The sequence below is a fragment of the Crocodylus siamensis genome, chromosome 3, assembly GCF_052110815.1.
Source record: "Crocodylus siamensis isolate JL-2025a chromosome 3, ASM5211081v1, whole genome shotgun sequence".
Lineage (NCBI taxonomy): Eukaryota > Metazoa > Chordata > Crocodylia > Crocodylidae > Crocodylus > Crocodylus siamensis.
In genome coordinates this window covers 221034115-221051431 of record NC_143397.1, presented here as the reverse complement: position 1 = coordinate 221051431, position 17317 = coordinate 221034115, and the positions used below count along the sequence as shown (strand labels likewise).

Genomic DNA, 17317 nt, shown 5'->3' with positions numbered 1-17317 from the left:
CATGTGTTCTGTGTCCTAGGCTGGAGCGAGGCCAGAGTTGTTCTACAGATGGAGCAAGGCTAAGTGTTGCGGTGAGACAGGTTGGTAAGGCAGAGGCTATGGGTGGATGAAATGGATGAAAACGGAGTGGGATTCAGTGGGTTTAAGGCTGTGAGGCAGGTAGGGGGGCAGGTAGCAGGGGACCAAGTGCTGCACGGGGACAGGCAGCAGAAGGTAAGGAGTTTGGGGCAAGGGCCAGGGGGCAAGCCTGGCCTGCCACTGCCTGTCCCCCGCTGCCCACCCCCACCGTCTGCCTTCCCATTGGTTCCTCCACCACTTACCACCACCACCTGCCCTGCTACCATCTCCCTACTGCCTGTCCCCCTAGTCCCTGCTTCCCTGCTACTGCTTGTCACACTGCAGGAGTGTGGAAGGGGATGAATTTAAAATTACTGTCTAATAATTAGATTTTATATATGGAAAATAATAAATTTATAAATTTTCTGTGTATAGAATCTAAGTATTGATGGGTCATCTTAAAGTCAGGATCATCTTTGATCAGGTAAGTACAGTAATAATTTTAGCCACAGGAGATAGTGGTGCTATCTCTCTTTTCAACTAGTGGTAAGGCTACTTCTAGAAGAATTAGGAGACCTGAGCTAGAGCCTCCTTAATCTGAGAGATTTCAAGCTCTCATCTCTCACTTCCGAGATGAATGCACTAACCAGCTCAGCTGCCTATATAGTAGGCTTAGTTGAGGAGCGCTGTCCAACCCTCCTGGTGAAGTTTGCACACTGGGTAGCCAAGAATGACAGATTCTTGGGGTGACAGCTGCAGGGATGGTGGCCCCTGCTATGGCCATGATGCTTGCCAGCTGTCAAGGAGATTGGTGCAGGGGGATTCTGGGGCCCTGTACTCCTAGCTGCTGACAGGCAAAAGTTGTGCCATGGGTGCTTGTGGGACTGACTGTCTCTGTCTTGGGGTGTGGGAGACACTACTGCAGGTCTGGCTGCTAAGCTACTGTGTTACCAGTTACCAATCAGTCATGATTCACTCAACGACCAGCTCAATACACAGGACTTAGCTAATGTAGCCAGTTAATTGCCATCAATTAGCACCTACAAAACCAGGCTGAGAGGAAAGAATCAATACAGACAGTCAACTGCCCCAAGATAGAGACGGTTGGTGCCACAAGCACCCATGGCACAAGTTTTGTCTGTCAGGAGCTAGGGGTGTGGGGACTCAGAACCCAGAAGTCCTGCACCTATCTCCTCAACACAGCCATGACATGAGCTTGGCTTTCAAGAATTTGGGGTACAGTTTCCCCCAAACCCCTGCACTGATCTTCTTGAAACTTGGCAGGTTTCATGCTCTCAGCAGAGGCTACCATGCCTGCAAATTTCATCCAAATCGGACAAAACCCAACAAAGTTATAGAAATTTCATTGATTTCCCCCATTATACCCTATGGCCGGATCTCCGAGGCGGCTCCGAAACTTCGGAGCCACTTCGGCCGGATCAAGGCGGAAACCCTGTCTGGAGCTCTGGATCAGATCCCTGGCATCTTCATAGTTTCATAGTTTCTAAGGTCGGAAGGACGTTAGTAGATCATCTAGTCCGACCCCCTGCCATGGCAGGAAAGAGTACTGGGGTCAAACTGTAACTGGCCAGGTATACATCTAACCTCCTCTTAAAGACCCCCAGGGTAGGAGCCAGTACCACTTCTCTTGGAAGTTGGTTCCAGATCCTAGCCACCCTGACTGTGAAGTAGCGCCTCCTGATGTCTAGCCTAAATCTACCCTCTATTCCTGGTCACTCCTGGCAGTGCTTGGGGGAACAGGGACTTCCCCAGTGCCTGCTGATCCCCCCTGACTAGTTTGTAACAGGCCACTAGATCCCCCCTCAGCCTTCTCTTGTGGAGGCTGAACAGGTGCAGGTCCTGTAGCCTCTCCTCATAAGGCCTTCCCTGCTGCCCCCTGATCATGTGAGTGGCCCTCCTCTGGACCCTTTCCACGTTGTCCACATCCCTCTTGAAGTGTGTCGCCCAGAACTGGACGCAGTACTCCAGCTGTGGCCTGACCAGTGCCGCATAGAGGGGGAGTATCACCTCCTTGGACCTGCTTGAGATGCATCTGTGGATGCATGACAAGGTACAGTTGGCTTTCCTGATTGCATCCCCCCACTGCCGGCCCATGTTCTTCTTGGAATCAGTGGTGACTCCAAGATCCTTTTCTGCCTCTGTACTGACAAGAGGGGAGTTCCCCAGCCTGTAGGTATGGTGCCAGTTGTTCCTCCCCAGGTGCATCACTTTGCACTTGTCAGTGTTGAATCCCATCCTATTCTTATCCACCCCCCCTCCCCGTAACCTATCTAGGTCTGATTGCAGCCTATTCCTCCCGTCCAGCATGCCCACATCCCCCCACATCTTAGTGTCATCAGCAAATTTGAACAGGGTGCTTTTTACCCCCTTGTCCAAGTCACTGATGAAGATGGTGAACAGTGCGGGCCCGAGGACTGAGCCCTGCGGAACCCCACTGCCCACATCCCTCCAGGTTGAAAATGACCCGTCCACCACCGCTCTCTGTGTGCGGCCCTCCAGCCAGTTGGCGACCCAATTGACTGTGCGGGTGTTGACACCACAGTCCCCCAGTTTCTTAATGAGAACAGGGTGAGAGACAGTGTCAAAGGCCTTCCGAAAGTCCAGGAAGACTACGTCCACTGCTACCCCTGCATCTAATGATTTGGTGATCTGATCATAGAAGGCCACCAGGTTGGTCTGACAGGACCTGCCGTTAATGAACCCATGTTGGTTGCCCCTAAGCATGACCTCCCCTGCTGGCCCCTCGTGAATATGTGCCAGAATAATTTTCTCAAAAAGCTTGTCCAGGATTGAGGTAAGACTAACTGGCTTATAGTTTCCCGGGTCGTCTTCCTTCCCCTTTTTGAAGATGGGAACCACACTGGCCCTCTTCAAGTCCTCTGGCACCACACCAGAGCACCACGAGTGCTCGTAAAGTCGTGCCAGTGGTCCTGCAATGACTTCCGCCAATTCCTTTAGTACTCTAGGGTGGAGATCATCTGGACTGGCTGACTTGAATACATCCAGTCCCTCCAGAAGTTCCCTAACTAGTTCCTCACTAACCCTTGGCCTGGGTGTGCCTCCCCTGGGGCCTGAGGTGGGGACCCAGCGAAGGGGTGACTGTTCCGGTCCCTGCTCAGGAAAATGGAGGCAAAGAAATCGTTAAATATGTTGGCTTTGTCGTCTGGTATGACGACCAAATTTCCTAACATGTCCTGCAGGGGCCCCACATTACCCAGAACCTGCTTTTTACCCCCTATGTATTTAAAGAAGGACTTCTTATTGTCCTTAATCTGGGAAGCTATCCCACTTCCATCTCTGCCTTGGCCTTCCTGACTGCCCCCCTATGTTCCCGAGCAACTGCAGTATAGTCATCCCTGGTGATGGCCACTCCTTTCCATTGGGTGTATGTCTCCCTTTTAGCGAGAAGACATTCTCGGATGCTTCTGGTGAGCCATGGGGGTTTGTGTGCTGTCCTGCTCCCTTTGATCCGTGTTGGGATTACCTCCCTTTGGGCTTGGAGAATCATCTCCTTAAGGAGCAACCGCTCTGAAGCGGTCGGATCCAAAGCCAGATTGGATTGCTGCCAACTCGCACAGGCCTAGTGTTCATTAATGACCTGGAATATGGCATAGAGTGTACCCTCAGCAAGTTTGCAGATGACTCCAAGCTGGGGGGAGTAATAGATGAGTTGAAGGGTAGGGCTAGGATTCAGAGTGACCTAGACAAACCAGAGGATTGGGCCAAAAGGAATCTTATGAGATTCAACAAGGACAAATGCAAAGTCTTGCACTTAGGATGGAATAATCCCATTCACCAGTTGACTGGCTGGGCAGCAGCTCTGCAGAAAAAGGACCTGGGGGTTGCAGTGGACAGTCAGCTGAATATGAGCCAGCAGCATGCCTTTGTTGCCAAGAGGGCCAACAGCATAGTGGACTGCATTGGTAGGTGTGTTGCCAGTAGGTCAAGGGAAGTGATTTTTCCCCTCTATTCAGCACTGGTGAGACCACGTCTGGAGTGCTGTGTTCACTTTTGGGGGCCCCACTACAGCAAGATTGTGGACAAACTAGAGTGAGTCCAGCAGAGAGCAACAAAAATGGTGAGGGGGCTGAGGGACATAACTTCTGAGGAAAGGCTGAGGGAACTGGGCTTGTTTAGTTTAGAGAAGAGAAAACCGAGGGGGGATTTAATAGCAGGCTTCAACTACCTGAAGGGAGTTCAAAAGAGGAGGGACCTAGACTGTTCTCAGTGGTGGCAGATGACAGAACAAGGAGCAATGGTCTTAAGTTTCAGCAAGGGAAGTTTAGGTTAGATATTAGGGAGAATGTTCTAACTAGGAGGGTAGTAAAACACAAGAACAGGTTACCCACAGAGGTGGCTGAATCCCCATGCTTGGGTGTTTTCAGAACCTGGCTAGACAAAGCTTTGGCTGGGATGATCTAGTTGGGGGATGGTCCTGCTTTGAGCAGGGGGTTGGATTAGAGGTTACTTACAACTCTGATTTTCTGTGACACTATGAGTAAACCTAGGTATCTAATTCACGAAGGCCAGGTGCTAAAAGTTACGCATTTCACCAACTAGCTTGTAGGCACTTGAATCTTTTATTGGATCCAGCCCTAAATCATAACATACATGCACAAGGCAGGAGAAAAAGGATGTATTGGCACTTGTAAATATTGTATATTCTAATTTTAAAATGCTTGATTCTGCAATCCGAATAACATTGTTTTAAGATAGTTGTTTATATGTAATGTCATAGGCTTTTTAAAAAAGTACAAAGTCTGTAATGTTCAGTGGCATGACAGCACAGACTTCTGTGTGCAAAGTGACTGACCATTCTGGATTTTCTGGGATAGTCCTGAATTTTAGGGCTATGTCCCTGAAAATTCTCTGAAACTTGACTTTTAATCCCAAGTTTGAAAAATTGCTCATAGGTGGGTTTCAGGCCACATTCTCATCAGGGTTGGCATTGCAGATCATATGTGGTCCCCAAAGCTGACTGACAGCCATCAGTTTCAGGACTGTAATTCAGTAATGTTGGTGTGGACCAGCCATTGTCTAGTTTCAAGGCTGCTGATAACCAGCTGAGGAGTTTTTGATAATTGTGCTGAAGCTTTAGTTATATAGAGTTGTATTTGATATGTTTTCATAGAAAATAAAATTGAAGTAAAAATTTTAGCTTGTATTTAAAAAAAAAAAAAAAAGTTGTTCGCCAAAGAGAATGATTTTCTGTGCATACCAAGGCTAGATAACGTGCATGATTCATCAGTTGTTTGCTTGGAATGAAGGAGAAACATTGAATCGAGGAGGAAGAAAAGAACTGCAAGTTCATCCCTTTCTAGTGAAAAACGACACAGAAGGATTGCATGTTTTTTGTAAATATTCCATACACTATTTTGTTCCTTCTGTTGTATATGAAATATGACCCTATGAATTTATGCTTTTTTCAAAAGAAACCAAGGACACACAAATACATGCTGGACAGAATTTTAATTTTTAAGCAGGCAACAATAGATTTTTAAAGTGCCAGTGTAAAAGCAGTGTTATGTTACATTTTTTGTGGTCTTTAGTTGTACAGTTTATAGAGAAGTTAGTTGCTTGATATAGTTGTATGCATTGCTTAGATCTTTGAAAGAATCCATAGATTTAATAGATTTCATATGCATTAGGGCTGGAAGGGACCTCACAAGATCATTGGGTCTAAACCCCTGCCTAAGGGGCAGGAAGTCAGCTGGGGTCAGACCACCCCAGCAAGATAACTATCCATGCATTTCTTAAAGGTATCCAAAGTAGGTGCTTGCACCACTTCTGGGGGGAGTCTATTCCAGACTTTGGAGACTCGGACAGTAAAGAAGATTTTCCTTATGTCCAGTCTAAAACAGTTTTCCAGTGGTTTGTGACTTAGACCTTGTCTTCCCTTGATGCAAACCCCTTATATACTTATAGGCTGCCACCAAGTCACCCCCGAGCCTTCGCTTCCCCAGGCTGAAGAGTCCCATGCCTATCAGCCTCTCCTTGTAAGGCCTGTTCTCTTGACCTCTGATCATGCACATGGCTCTCCTCTGGACTCTCTCAAGTTTCCTGAATTGTGAAATGCCCAGAATTGGATGCAGTACTCCAGCTGCAGCCTCACCAAGTCCAGGTACAGCGGGAGGATGACATCTTAAGATTTACTTCAGAAGCATCTATGGATGTGGAAGCCAGAGTTTGGTTTGCTTTACCAGCTGTGACATCACATTGGTGGCTCATGTTCATCTTGTGGTCAATTATGACCCCCAAGTCCCTTTCGGCCTTGGTACTAGTGAGCATAGCACTGCTATAAGCATGCTGTGGGGTTTTTTTCCCAAGGTAGAGTGCCTTACATTTACTGAAAATCATCAGGTTTGTATCCGCCCACTTTTTCAGCCTATCCAGGTCAGCCTGAATCACCAGCCTAAACTTCCAGTGTGGATGCTCTACCCCACAGTTTGGTGTCATCGGCAAACTTGGCCAGTCCACTTCTGACACCTGTATCCACGTTGTTGATAAAGATGTTGAGGAGAACATGTCCAAGGATGAAGCCTTGGGGGACAACACTGGTCACAGAGCACTAGATGATTTGCTTCCATTGACCACAGCTCTCTGAGTCCAGCCTTGGAGGCAATTCTCCAGCCATCGGACTGTGATGTAGCTGAGACCACAGTTGGCCAGTTTCTCAAGAGAAGATCGTGGGACACCAGATCAAAGGCTTTTTTTGAAGTCCAGATATATGACGTCAATTTCTTTTTCCTTGTCCAGGTGATATGTTACCTGGTCATAGAAGGAGATGAGATTGGTCAGGCAAGACCTACCTGCAACAAACCCATACTGGCAGTCCCTTAGGATGTTGCCATCAGCCAGCTTGTCTTTCTTGTTTAGTAGGAGGACCATTCCTCCTGTTTGTTCCCCAAGCTCCTGCCATTGGTGTACAGACATGTAAGTATCTAGGCTTCCTCACATTCTCAGGAGGGCACCGTTCCAGGCCTGGGGTAGGAGTAGAATCCCTTGGGTGGCCTAGCCTATTGTTTTTGTAGCTGTTGCCTAGCGGCCTTGCTCTGGTGGTTGTTCACCCATTGCCCGGTGGGCTTAGTTTAAAGCCCAACTGAGCAGGTCAACCGTTCTGGCTTAGAAGAGTCTCTTCCTCAATGAAGTGAGGTGGAGGCCATCTCTTCCCAGCACAGCGCTGCCTCTCTCACCAAAGAGTGGACTGTGATCGTGGAAGCCAACACCAGATCCACAGTCTTCGGTACAGTACCTTGATCCGTCTCTCCCCCCTAAGCCCATGACGTATAACTAGGAGGACAGAGAAAAAAACACCTGCACCCCTAAGCCCCACTCCCAGTCCCAGAGCCCTGTAGCTATACATGACCTAGCTGGGATTGCTCTGAACCATATAATTCGTGCTCACATGGATAAGGAGCATAGGGTAGTGGTGGGAGGGATGGATAAGCTTGGGGATCCTCTCTGCCACATCCCAGATGCAGGCCCCCAGGAGGCAGCAGACCTCCCGGGCTAGGGGGCTGGGGCGACAGATTGCCCCCTCAGGAGGGAGTCTCCCACAACAACCACTCTGTGTTTTGTCTTGGGGAAAGCAGGGATAGTAGCTGTTGATGGGCCTCCCTTGCCTGCAGGAGTTGGCAGCTCTGCAGGCTCTACTGGGGCTGCAAGAGGTGCATAGTGGTTGCAGAGCTCCAGATGGGGGGGTGGGGGACGTTGGTGCAATGGGCCCTGGGGCTGTTGACCCCCTTAGTCCAACCTCGTGGCTGGACAGAGTGGGAGATCCTCAAGTCCTCCCTTGTCCTGGAGGTGACCCTGGTCAACCCTCAGCCTTCATGGGGTGAAGGGCCTTGGCAGTAGGAGTTAGTCTCCTGCTCACCATCCCTGATAGTACGCAGGCTCTGGATTGCTGTCTGGAGCTCCTCTATCTGGTGCCTCAGAGACTCCAAGGTGGAGCAGACCTCACAAGGGGAGGTCGCCATGCTCCCAGTCCCAAGTGCCTGGAATTGTACCTGCAGCCAAGAGCCAGAGGCTCGGTCTGTGTGGAGCCCAGAAGCATGGGTTCTGTCTGGGTGGAGACCTCAGAGGTGCCAGAGGGGGAGGCCTCAGACTCTGAGGGGACCCTTGAGTGTGGCATGTGGCCATCCAGATTGTGCCACTGGTAGTCTAGCTGCTGGTGTGACTACCTTCCCTAGGGCTCACTGGGAGGGCCTTGGGCCCTCCCTCACCCTCCTGCACAAACTCCCTCAGGCCCTCCCTCTCACCCTCCTGCACAAACTCCCACGCTAACTTGCATGCTGGGCCCAGAAGTGCACCTGTTTGCATGTCCTGTTTACGAGGCTCTGGGTGCATGGCTCCCTGAGGGGCTGGGCCAAGTAGGAGCCGGGGGGGAGGGGGCTCCTTGCCCTGCAGCTGGGCTACGTCCCTCCCACCATGGGCCCCTGCTTACCTGCAGGTAGGCCAGAGCTCGTTGAGGGTCTTGGGGATCCCAGGGCTCCTGGGGGTGCAACGGGCTTCTGGCCATGCGTCTCTCACCGGAGCCAAGGACTGAATGTGAATCTTTTCGAAAGTGTGGAGCCCAGAATTGGATGCCGTACTCCAGCCGCAGCCTCACCAAGGCTGAGGAAAGTGGAAGGATGACTTCTTGGGTCTTGCTTGACATGCATCGCTAGAGTTTTATTTGGTTTGCTGGCTGCAGCATTGCACTGGTGGCTCATGTTCATCTTGTGGTCAATCATGACTCCCAAGTCTCTTTTGGTCGTGGTGCTAGTGAGCGTAGCACTGCTGAGCCTATAAGTATGATGTGGAGTTTTTTCTCCTGAGGTGGAGCAGCTTCCATTTCTCTGTTGAATGTCATCAGGTTTTGATCCACCCACCTTGCGAGCCTGTCCGGGTAAGCCTGAATTGCCGACCTATTCTCTAGCATGACTGCACTTCCCCATAATTTGGTGTCCATATTTTGGTTTTGTTCCAAAGAGAATAGGGTATTGAAACTCAACATTCAGTACAAATTTCTCAGGCTATTCATATTGCTGTGTGTAGACTCTGCTAGTCATCACTGAATTTGACCCCAGTTCTGGATCTACTAGTTCAGAGCCCTGTTGAAACCTGACCTATGCAGATGCAGTTGCAGTATATATATCCTTTGCAATACTGAGATTTTGGTAAATATGGTATTTTTAAAGACTATATTTACAACAGTTTTGAATACCTGCCTGTCTTCTTTCAGCTATCAGCTGTAGGTATATAATTTTCCTTTCTTTCAATACAGTTTTTCATCTTTTCTTTACAAGCAGTGCTTGTAGATTTATTGGTTCCTGAGAGACTGCATAAGGGACCATTACTTGTTAACTCAGTGAGGTATAATAATACACAAGCTTTCAGACCCAAACAATCTCCTGAATTTCAAGTTCATGTGTATATTTTGCAGAAAAGACCTTCATGGACCTAAATAGAATAAGAACTGGGGTAACCCCGCCTCCTACTTAGGCCAGCCCCCAGGGAGCTATGCGAACAGAGCATGCAAACAGGCATGCTTCTGGGCCCAGCACATGAGTTAGTGTGGGATTGGGGTGGGGGTCTCCCCTTCTTTGGCGGGACAGGGCAACCAGTCCCTGTGAGTAGCACAGTGAGGTGCACGTGGCAGTCTGTGAATGCAAGAGCCCGCAAGACTGTACGTGAGTCTGCAGGATTCACAAAGGTCCCAAATGAAAAAACTTTCAGTTTGGGACCTGCTTTCAGCAGAGATGCATGGGTGAAAGCTTGTCATACCCCTGAGAGCTGAAGACACCTGGTGGACCTTCTGGCAGACCCTGACCCCCCAAAATGGAACCAAATTCAGGGGAGCTTGCCCTGATGATCTTGTAAGGTCCCTTCCAGCCACTAACATCTGTGAATCTATAAATTCTACCAAAAGTTGTTATGTATACCACGTTGCCTGTGTTTGTGAATTAGTACAAATTAAAGAGTCCACCCATAATAAGGACCTTATTTCTTGTTCATGTTGCAAGAATAGAAAAAATTCTACCTTCCCACTGTTAGCATTTGAAAGAGAACTTTTAAGAAAACCTATTTTTCACAGTTGAGGGAGTTATTTTAGTTATTTATACGTAAATACAATTTACACAGATATACTACAGTTGATACTACAACTTTCATTCTCTTTAAGTAAGTTCATTCTAAATGCCTAGTACAGGACCTCCAAGCAGCTGGGGACCCCACACCTCGCAGACTGCACTAGTGAAGGCCACACCAGGACTAGTCATGGGTCCCTGGGTCATGTTGCTGCTGCAGTGCATGCCTGCACAGGCATCCCTCCCCCCCGCATAGTTGCACCATATGCCTGCATGCCCTGTTCTCCCACTTCCCTGCTGCTGCAGCACAAATCTATGCAGCACCAGACTCACCCTCCATTTCCAGCACTCTATGCTGCACTGCCCCATCACCTGAGATGAGAGGAGGAAGCAGCAACTGGAGGAGGGAGAGGGAGCCCAGACATCGCTGTTGCAGCTGGAGTGGTAGGGAAAGTAGTGGCAGAGCAAGAGTCCCTCCAGGTGCTGCAACTTAACTCCTCCACAACCTCCTCAAAAACTCCTCCGCCAGTAGGACAGCCCTGACTACTGGAGTTTGTTTAGTCAGAGAGAAAAGGACTAAGGTCTCTTTTTTTACCTAAATAAATAAGCAACCCTTTCAAAGTGAAAATCAAAAGTGGCATGTTTATCTCAGAAGAGTTCCAAAGTGAAGCTTGCTGATCCACTTTCCTTTATTTGTATTCAGTGGCAAGGAAACTGCTCTTTATTTTTCTCAGAGTTATAAATATCTTAAGCCTCATAACATGTTTAATAACATTTTCTAAGTAGTTCTATAATCTTAAGAGAAACATAAACGATGTAGGGTAGTTTTATTATGAGATTGAAGGAAAGATAATACCTTACTAGAAATTGACCATTATTATATAATGTACAATCTGCTATTATATAAACTATTATTTTTTTCCTGTTCATTGTTGGCTCTTAAGCATAAAACAAATATATTAAGCACAGCAGGAAGAAGAAAAATGGATGGTGATTGGTGCAGACTGCCATAGTTTTTTAAAACAGAAATTACACAGTATAAACCAATGAAAATATTATAAGGATTTTAAAAATATTTATTTATTTAAATATTTTCCCGCCTGTACCTCAGCCTTTTGCCATCAGGCATCACTGCATCTTCTGTCTCCTCCTGGATCATGCATCCTCTCAAAGTGTTCTTGGGTGCTTGTATTCTTTCTCTCCTCCCCAGCTTTGATGGAAAAGATAAATCAAGATGCTATAGAAAGGGGGAAGAGGGAAGAAAAGTGAAAGGTTAAAAATCCAATGTTATTAATTGATAGAAATTATAATGCCAAATAATATTTAATTGTGTTTCTTCACATGCCCATACTTTTGGATGTCCGAGTCTAATCTGATTGTTGTTGGCTACTCAAAAAAATACTAGCAAGGTTACCTGCAATCTTCAGTCCTTCTTGGCTTCCTCCACACGCTAAAGGAAGAATATTGTTAACAAGTTCCTTTTTGTCTTTTGTGAGCTCCTGTGGGTACAAGTGATAAGGTAGGAGAGAACTCCCTTTTGTGTCCAGGCATTCATAAGGGCAAAGACCAAGAATAGCCCAACAAGAAATGTTGCAGCAAAGTGCAGGAGTACAAGTTGTATCTATTTTACAGTTCTTCAATATTATACCACAATATAGATTTTCAGTGGAGGACACCTTTTCCAGCAGAGCAGAAAACTCCTACCCTTATGAATGAAATAGTTTTTCCTTCCAGTGCAGTTTATCCCCTATTTTAAAATAAGGCAGCTCTACCTAAATTATATTTCTTTATTCTTAATGTTTATAATAAAAAGTCTAGTTTAGGAATTTTGTTCTGTAGTTAAAATCTGTATGTGTGCGTGCATGCATGTTTGTGTGAGAGAGAGAGAGCACGTGTGTCCATGCACTTGATTAGTAAGGTATTTTGATTCAATTTTTTTATTCAGATAGTTACTTAGACCCAATATATTGTTTTTTATGTTTAATAGATTAACTGTTCTATAAAGAGAATAAACTCTTTTGATGTCCAAAAATGAAAACAAATTCCAGACAGAATTTATTTTGAAAAGGATGACAACATGTGGGTCCCCATTGTGATCACAAGGTTCAATGAACTGTACAGATGATGGAAGTATTCTGCTGGCTCTCCGTGGTGCACAGCCACAACACCTTCCAGCCATTTGCTCTGTGGGACCTGCATCCTTTGATATGCTGAACATTTTTTATTGCCAGTGAAGTTAGCTAAGCCTTCTCTACTCACAGTTTGGCTGTGCAGTTTTTATTGATTGTTCTAAAACTGTTTCAGACCATATCAATGTTTAAATAAGTGCAACTTTATGCTATTATTTGTCATTGGTAAAAATTGGTATCAGAGTAGTGCCTGCAAACCAGGCCTTACACTTAAAGGCCTTTAGCCCCCAAGGGAATGCTTACCACCATGTGTTACTGAGTTTCTAAAATAACAAATAATGTCAGCTGAAGTAACTTTCAATTTTATTTATATACATAATTTAGTAACATCTTGGTCAATTCCTTCTTCTTATGTTTACTACAGAACTGTCTTTCGTGGGCAATGAACTTCCATGGAAGACAGCTATAGAACTTCACACCACATATTGGCTGTATTCATTACTATAAAACCACTGTAAAATTAATCCTTCAAATTTATGTGTAGCTTATTTTAGCACAGTAAAAATGGAATCTCTAAACAATTTAAACTTTTCTTTTCCTTTCAACTAAGGAAATGCTACTTCACCGCAAGTACAAAGACCTTCCTTCATGGACTACTTTGATAAACAAGATTCCAAGAATAAAAGTCCTGATAACTGTAACCAGAACATGCCCTACCACGTATCCAAAAATGTTTTTCCTGATAACTGGAAAGTCCCTCAAGATGGAGACTTTGATTTTGTAAGTACATTTTAAATATTTATTTTTCTAATGTTTAGGTCATTACTTGTTATTTATTTTATGTATACCAGAATTAATCCTTTTTATTAGTGTAAATATAATAAGTCATTTTCCAGGGTCCTTCCAAATATTTCATACCTCCATGTACCAGCTGATAAATAAATATATTTGCCTAGTACAGAAGATAACTTTAAAGCTAAGAGTGATGAAAACATCAACATTCTTTGTAACTCTTATTTTCCTTTTAGTAAAAGTGCTCTTGGCACTTTTCAGTGTATGTTGCATTTTATCTTTATCAGACTGCTCATTTGACTTAGGTATATTGAAGGCTTGAAAGCATTAACATACTATTAATGTTGGGTTGGTTTAGTATTCAAATGAGACCTGTAAAAAGTTGTTATTAAACATATTAAATGAGAGGGAACAATTTACCTATCTCCCAAGTAGATTGAATAAGATCACTTCTTGTATCCTTTGAGACCTTTGTTATGGATATGGTCTCTAACAAAGTTTGTGTAAAACTCATCTTTCTGGGTGGAATGACTGCATCTGTAGAAAACATGCACAAATCTCTTTGTTCTTAGTTTCACTGGCTTGCATAGTATCATTTTCATTTATTTTCATTTTGTCCACTTTACAAGATATGATAGAGACAAAAAGGAAACTGTTCCTAAGCCACTGGTAAACCTCAAAACATATATAGTTTTGTGTGTGTGTATATGTATGTATGTGTGCATTTTAATCTAAGTGAGGTTTATTATGGTGGTAGTAAAGTTGTTTTTAGAACAGTTTGAAAAGTATGCTAGTTTTTACATACTGGCTAAGAATTTTAGCTAAAGGTGAACACCTTAGTAAATTATTTACTAAGGCCCTGATCTGGTTAACATAAATCGACATGAATAAATTTACTCTTGAATTATTCTTTTGAACTATATATGACTAACAGCATGTGTAAAGTTGCATGTATTGATAAGTGTTTGCAGGATTAAGCCTTAGGAAAGTGTTTGTTGAGTGTAGCAGAGCACTTGCAGTACCTGCCACTTTAAGGGCTGAGTCAAGCAGCCAGCAGGTGCTTGATTGCAGCAGCCATTTTAAATCACTGGCTGCCTATATAAGTACAGCAGTTTGTTGCTGGCAGCCAGGCAGAAACATCGCCTGGCTGAAATGCTGTACAAAACATCCAGAAGGTAAGGGGAAGAGCTTATGGGGATGGCTAGGAGGCTCTTGGTCCTGGGCATTACCTAAAACTGCACCCTACCAGGAACGGGGGCCTGGTGGGGCTCCTAGTGGTGCAGGAGTCCCCAGGAAATGCTGGGTCAGTCACTGCCCTGGTGAAAGGCAGGTCGGGTAACTTAACCCCTAGCCTCTACAACACTGTTGGTACAAGAGGGCCAAGCACAGCTACGGCCATCTGAGCCCAAAGAGGGTGTAAGACTCAGGCGGGGCCAGGCATGGCTGTGGCCACCTGAGCTTTCACAGGGGAGGGAAACCCTGGAGCCCTGAAGGAGGGAGTAGATGTATAACCCCAGAAAGGGTGGTAACGAGGGCCCAGATGAGGGTTGAATAGTGCTGAGGGTCAGCCTGAAAGGCAGCCCAAAGGAGTGTGCTAAGTAGGTCTGTGGGACAGCTTGAAGGACAGCACATGAGCCAACCCCTGGAGAGCAATTTGAGAGAAGTGTGGAGCCCCAGAAAGGGGGAACAGAGGGCTGGGAGCATAGTACATGGGGCTGGGGGCCCAGTGTGTGTTTGTATATGTCTATGTAAGGCTGCCCCGGGAAGGGCTGGGCAAGTTTGGCCCAGGTCAGGAACTTGGCTAGCCACTACCCAGGTGAGGGTCATGGGAGAGGCCCAAAGGACTATGTCTGCCACCCAAGGCATGGTCTAGATAAAGCCTATGGTCTATGGGAGCTGCTCCAAGAGGGAGCAGGGTGGGATGTGTTGTCAATGTGAGAAAGAGACCCTGTGAGAGGCCCTAGTGAGAGGAGGGCAATATGAATGTGTGTGTGAAAGAGGCCTGACAGTGAGGGCTAAGCTTGGCCCGGCTCCAGGCCAGGAGCATAATGACACTGTGGATGCCATCTGTGAGGCATGGGCTGCGGTGTTGGGAAGCTTCTGAGCTGTAGATAGTGCCCTCTGACATCAGGGTATGTAATGGGCAGTCTCTTGCATTTTACCACCCATTTTGAGAATAGCAAAGTCGTGGCAGGTGAGACTGGGCAGCCTGACCCATAGACAGGTGGGCAGGCCAGCATAAGATCCGGCCTCAAGAGCTGCCCCCTGTCACATTGAGCTATAGTAAGTGAGCCTCATTAGTTTAGCTTGTTTAAATTTCAAGTGAAATGATTAATGGAATGAATGAATGGGAACCTACAAAAATTACAAATATCATCTTACAATTTACCTACATTTCTATTTGTTTATAACCTTTAAAAACATTAACACGTTCTTGCACAATAATTAATTTGAGGCACTTGTTATCACAAAGCATTACTGAGGCAAGGATAATCTACTTATATAGATAATAAGAATATCCAGACTTACAGCCTTTAAGGTTAACACTTTTGTTTTTAGGCAGAAGGCAGAGCAGAGTTGCAGCTTGTAGACTTAATTTTTAGAAGATTTTATAGATGTTAGGGCTGGAAGGGACCTCAGAAGATCTCCGAGTCCAGCCCACTGCCCCAGGGACAGGAAGCGAGCAGGGGTCTTAGGATCCCAGCAAGATAAACATCCAAATGTCTCTTAAAGATGTTCAAAGTAGGTGCTTGAACCACCTCCAGTGGCAGTCTATTCCAAACCTTGGGGGCTCGGACAGTAAAGAAGTTCTTCCTTATGTCCAGCCTGAAATGGTCCTGGAGGAGTTTGTGACTGTTTGACCTTGCCATCCCTTGGGGTGCTCTGGTGAGCAGACGTTCTCCCAGAGCCTGGTGAGCACCCCTTATAAACTTATAGGCACCCACCAGATCACCCCTGAGCCTGCACTTTTCCAGGCTGAAGAGTCCCATAGCTCTCAGCTTGTCATCATAAGGTCTGTTTTCCTGACCTCTGATCATGCACATGGCTCTCCTCTGGACTCTTTCAAGCTTTATCAAGAGATAATGCCTTCATGTTTACATACATAAGCCAATCAGTGACTGACAATTTTAGGAAAAATTGTCTGTGGTTAGGTTATTGTGGAAATGTCTCTTACAGGGTTTCTTCTTTTGAAGCATCTGGTACTGGATGCTGACAAAGGCAGGATATTGGTATGAAACAATTATGTGTGTTTATGTTAGAAGCACTCCACATAGTCAGAAATGTTTTCAAAAATAACTCTTTTGAAACAGTTATTGGCACCAATTACAAATGGTTTGCAGGAGACTTCCTGAAAAAATAAATCACTGGGCGGCATACATAATAAATTGCCGGCTTTTATAAAATCAACATTAATTTTTTAGATGGCTGACATACAGTTTTTAAATGATTCATGACAATGATAAATAATAGAGAATCTTAGTACTAAAGAACTCAGTTCTATGTCGGATGGAATTAGCCTTAGTGAAACCTAGGTAAAAAAATCTAAGAGTGAATATTGCGAATGCTACATTTGTTAAAAAAAAATAACACTTCAGAATTAGAGTGTAAATGCCAATCAGGATCCAGTCCACTGGTATCATACTGTAGTGGTACTCTGTACAGATACGTGGAAGGACAGTACTTTGTAAAATTTGGTGCTGATCAGTCACATTTGGAAGCTGATAAGGTTATTCTTATGAGAGAGAGGAGTACTATGTTTAACTGTGCTTCCTGAGGCAAATACATAGCATGCCAATAGTGGCAGCAAACAACTTCTTTACCCCTTATCCAAAAGGATGGCGATGGGGTGAGGGAGAATGCCACAGCAGTGATTGGTAATAGCCTTTTTTAGATGTATTGAATGGGAAAAGTAATAAGTTCATTAGTGCATGTGACTGTTGCCGGTGTAACGGGAGAAGTGCCAATCAAAAATTGAAATAAAAAGAAAAATGTCAGTTGCAGGTTTTATTTTTAAACAAAGTTAATACTAAATAAATATATAAGGGCTTCTGTTTATGAAAAGAGATTTAAAAATTAAATTGGCTAGACTGTTTTTTGATTCAGAGGAATAAGGGATTGGAAACACCACAAATCCCTGCAAATACTTAAATGAAGTTAGATTTATACAATTGGAACCTAATGCTTTAGTCTAAAAGGTATGTTGTATTTAACATTGTCCTACCAAAATGCCTATTTCCTAACATATTTCAT

The 17317-nt window shown here is 45.2% G+C and overlaps 1 protein-coding gene across 1 annotated transcript in view; it reads left to right on the top strand.

Moving 5' to 3' along the window:
- The window catches only part of STK3 (serine/threonine kinase 3), a 294468-nt gene that overhangs the window by 167635 nt on the left and 109516 nt on the right, over positions 1–17317 (top strand). The window contains exon 10 of the mRNA XM_090040412.1: positions 12885–13054. Within this exon, the coding sequence (XP_089896538.1) occupies positions 12885–13054 (170 nt within the window). The remainder of the gene's footprint in view (positions 1–12884; positions 13055–17317) is intronic.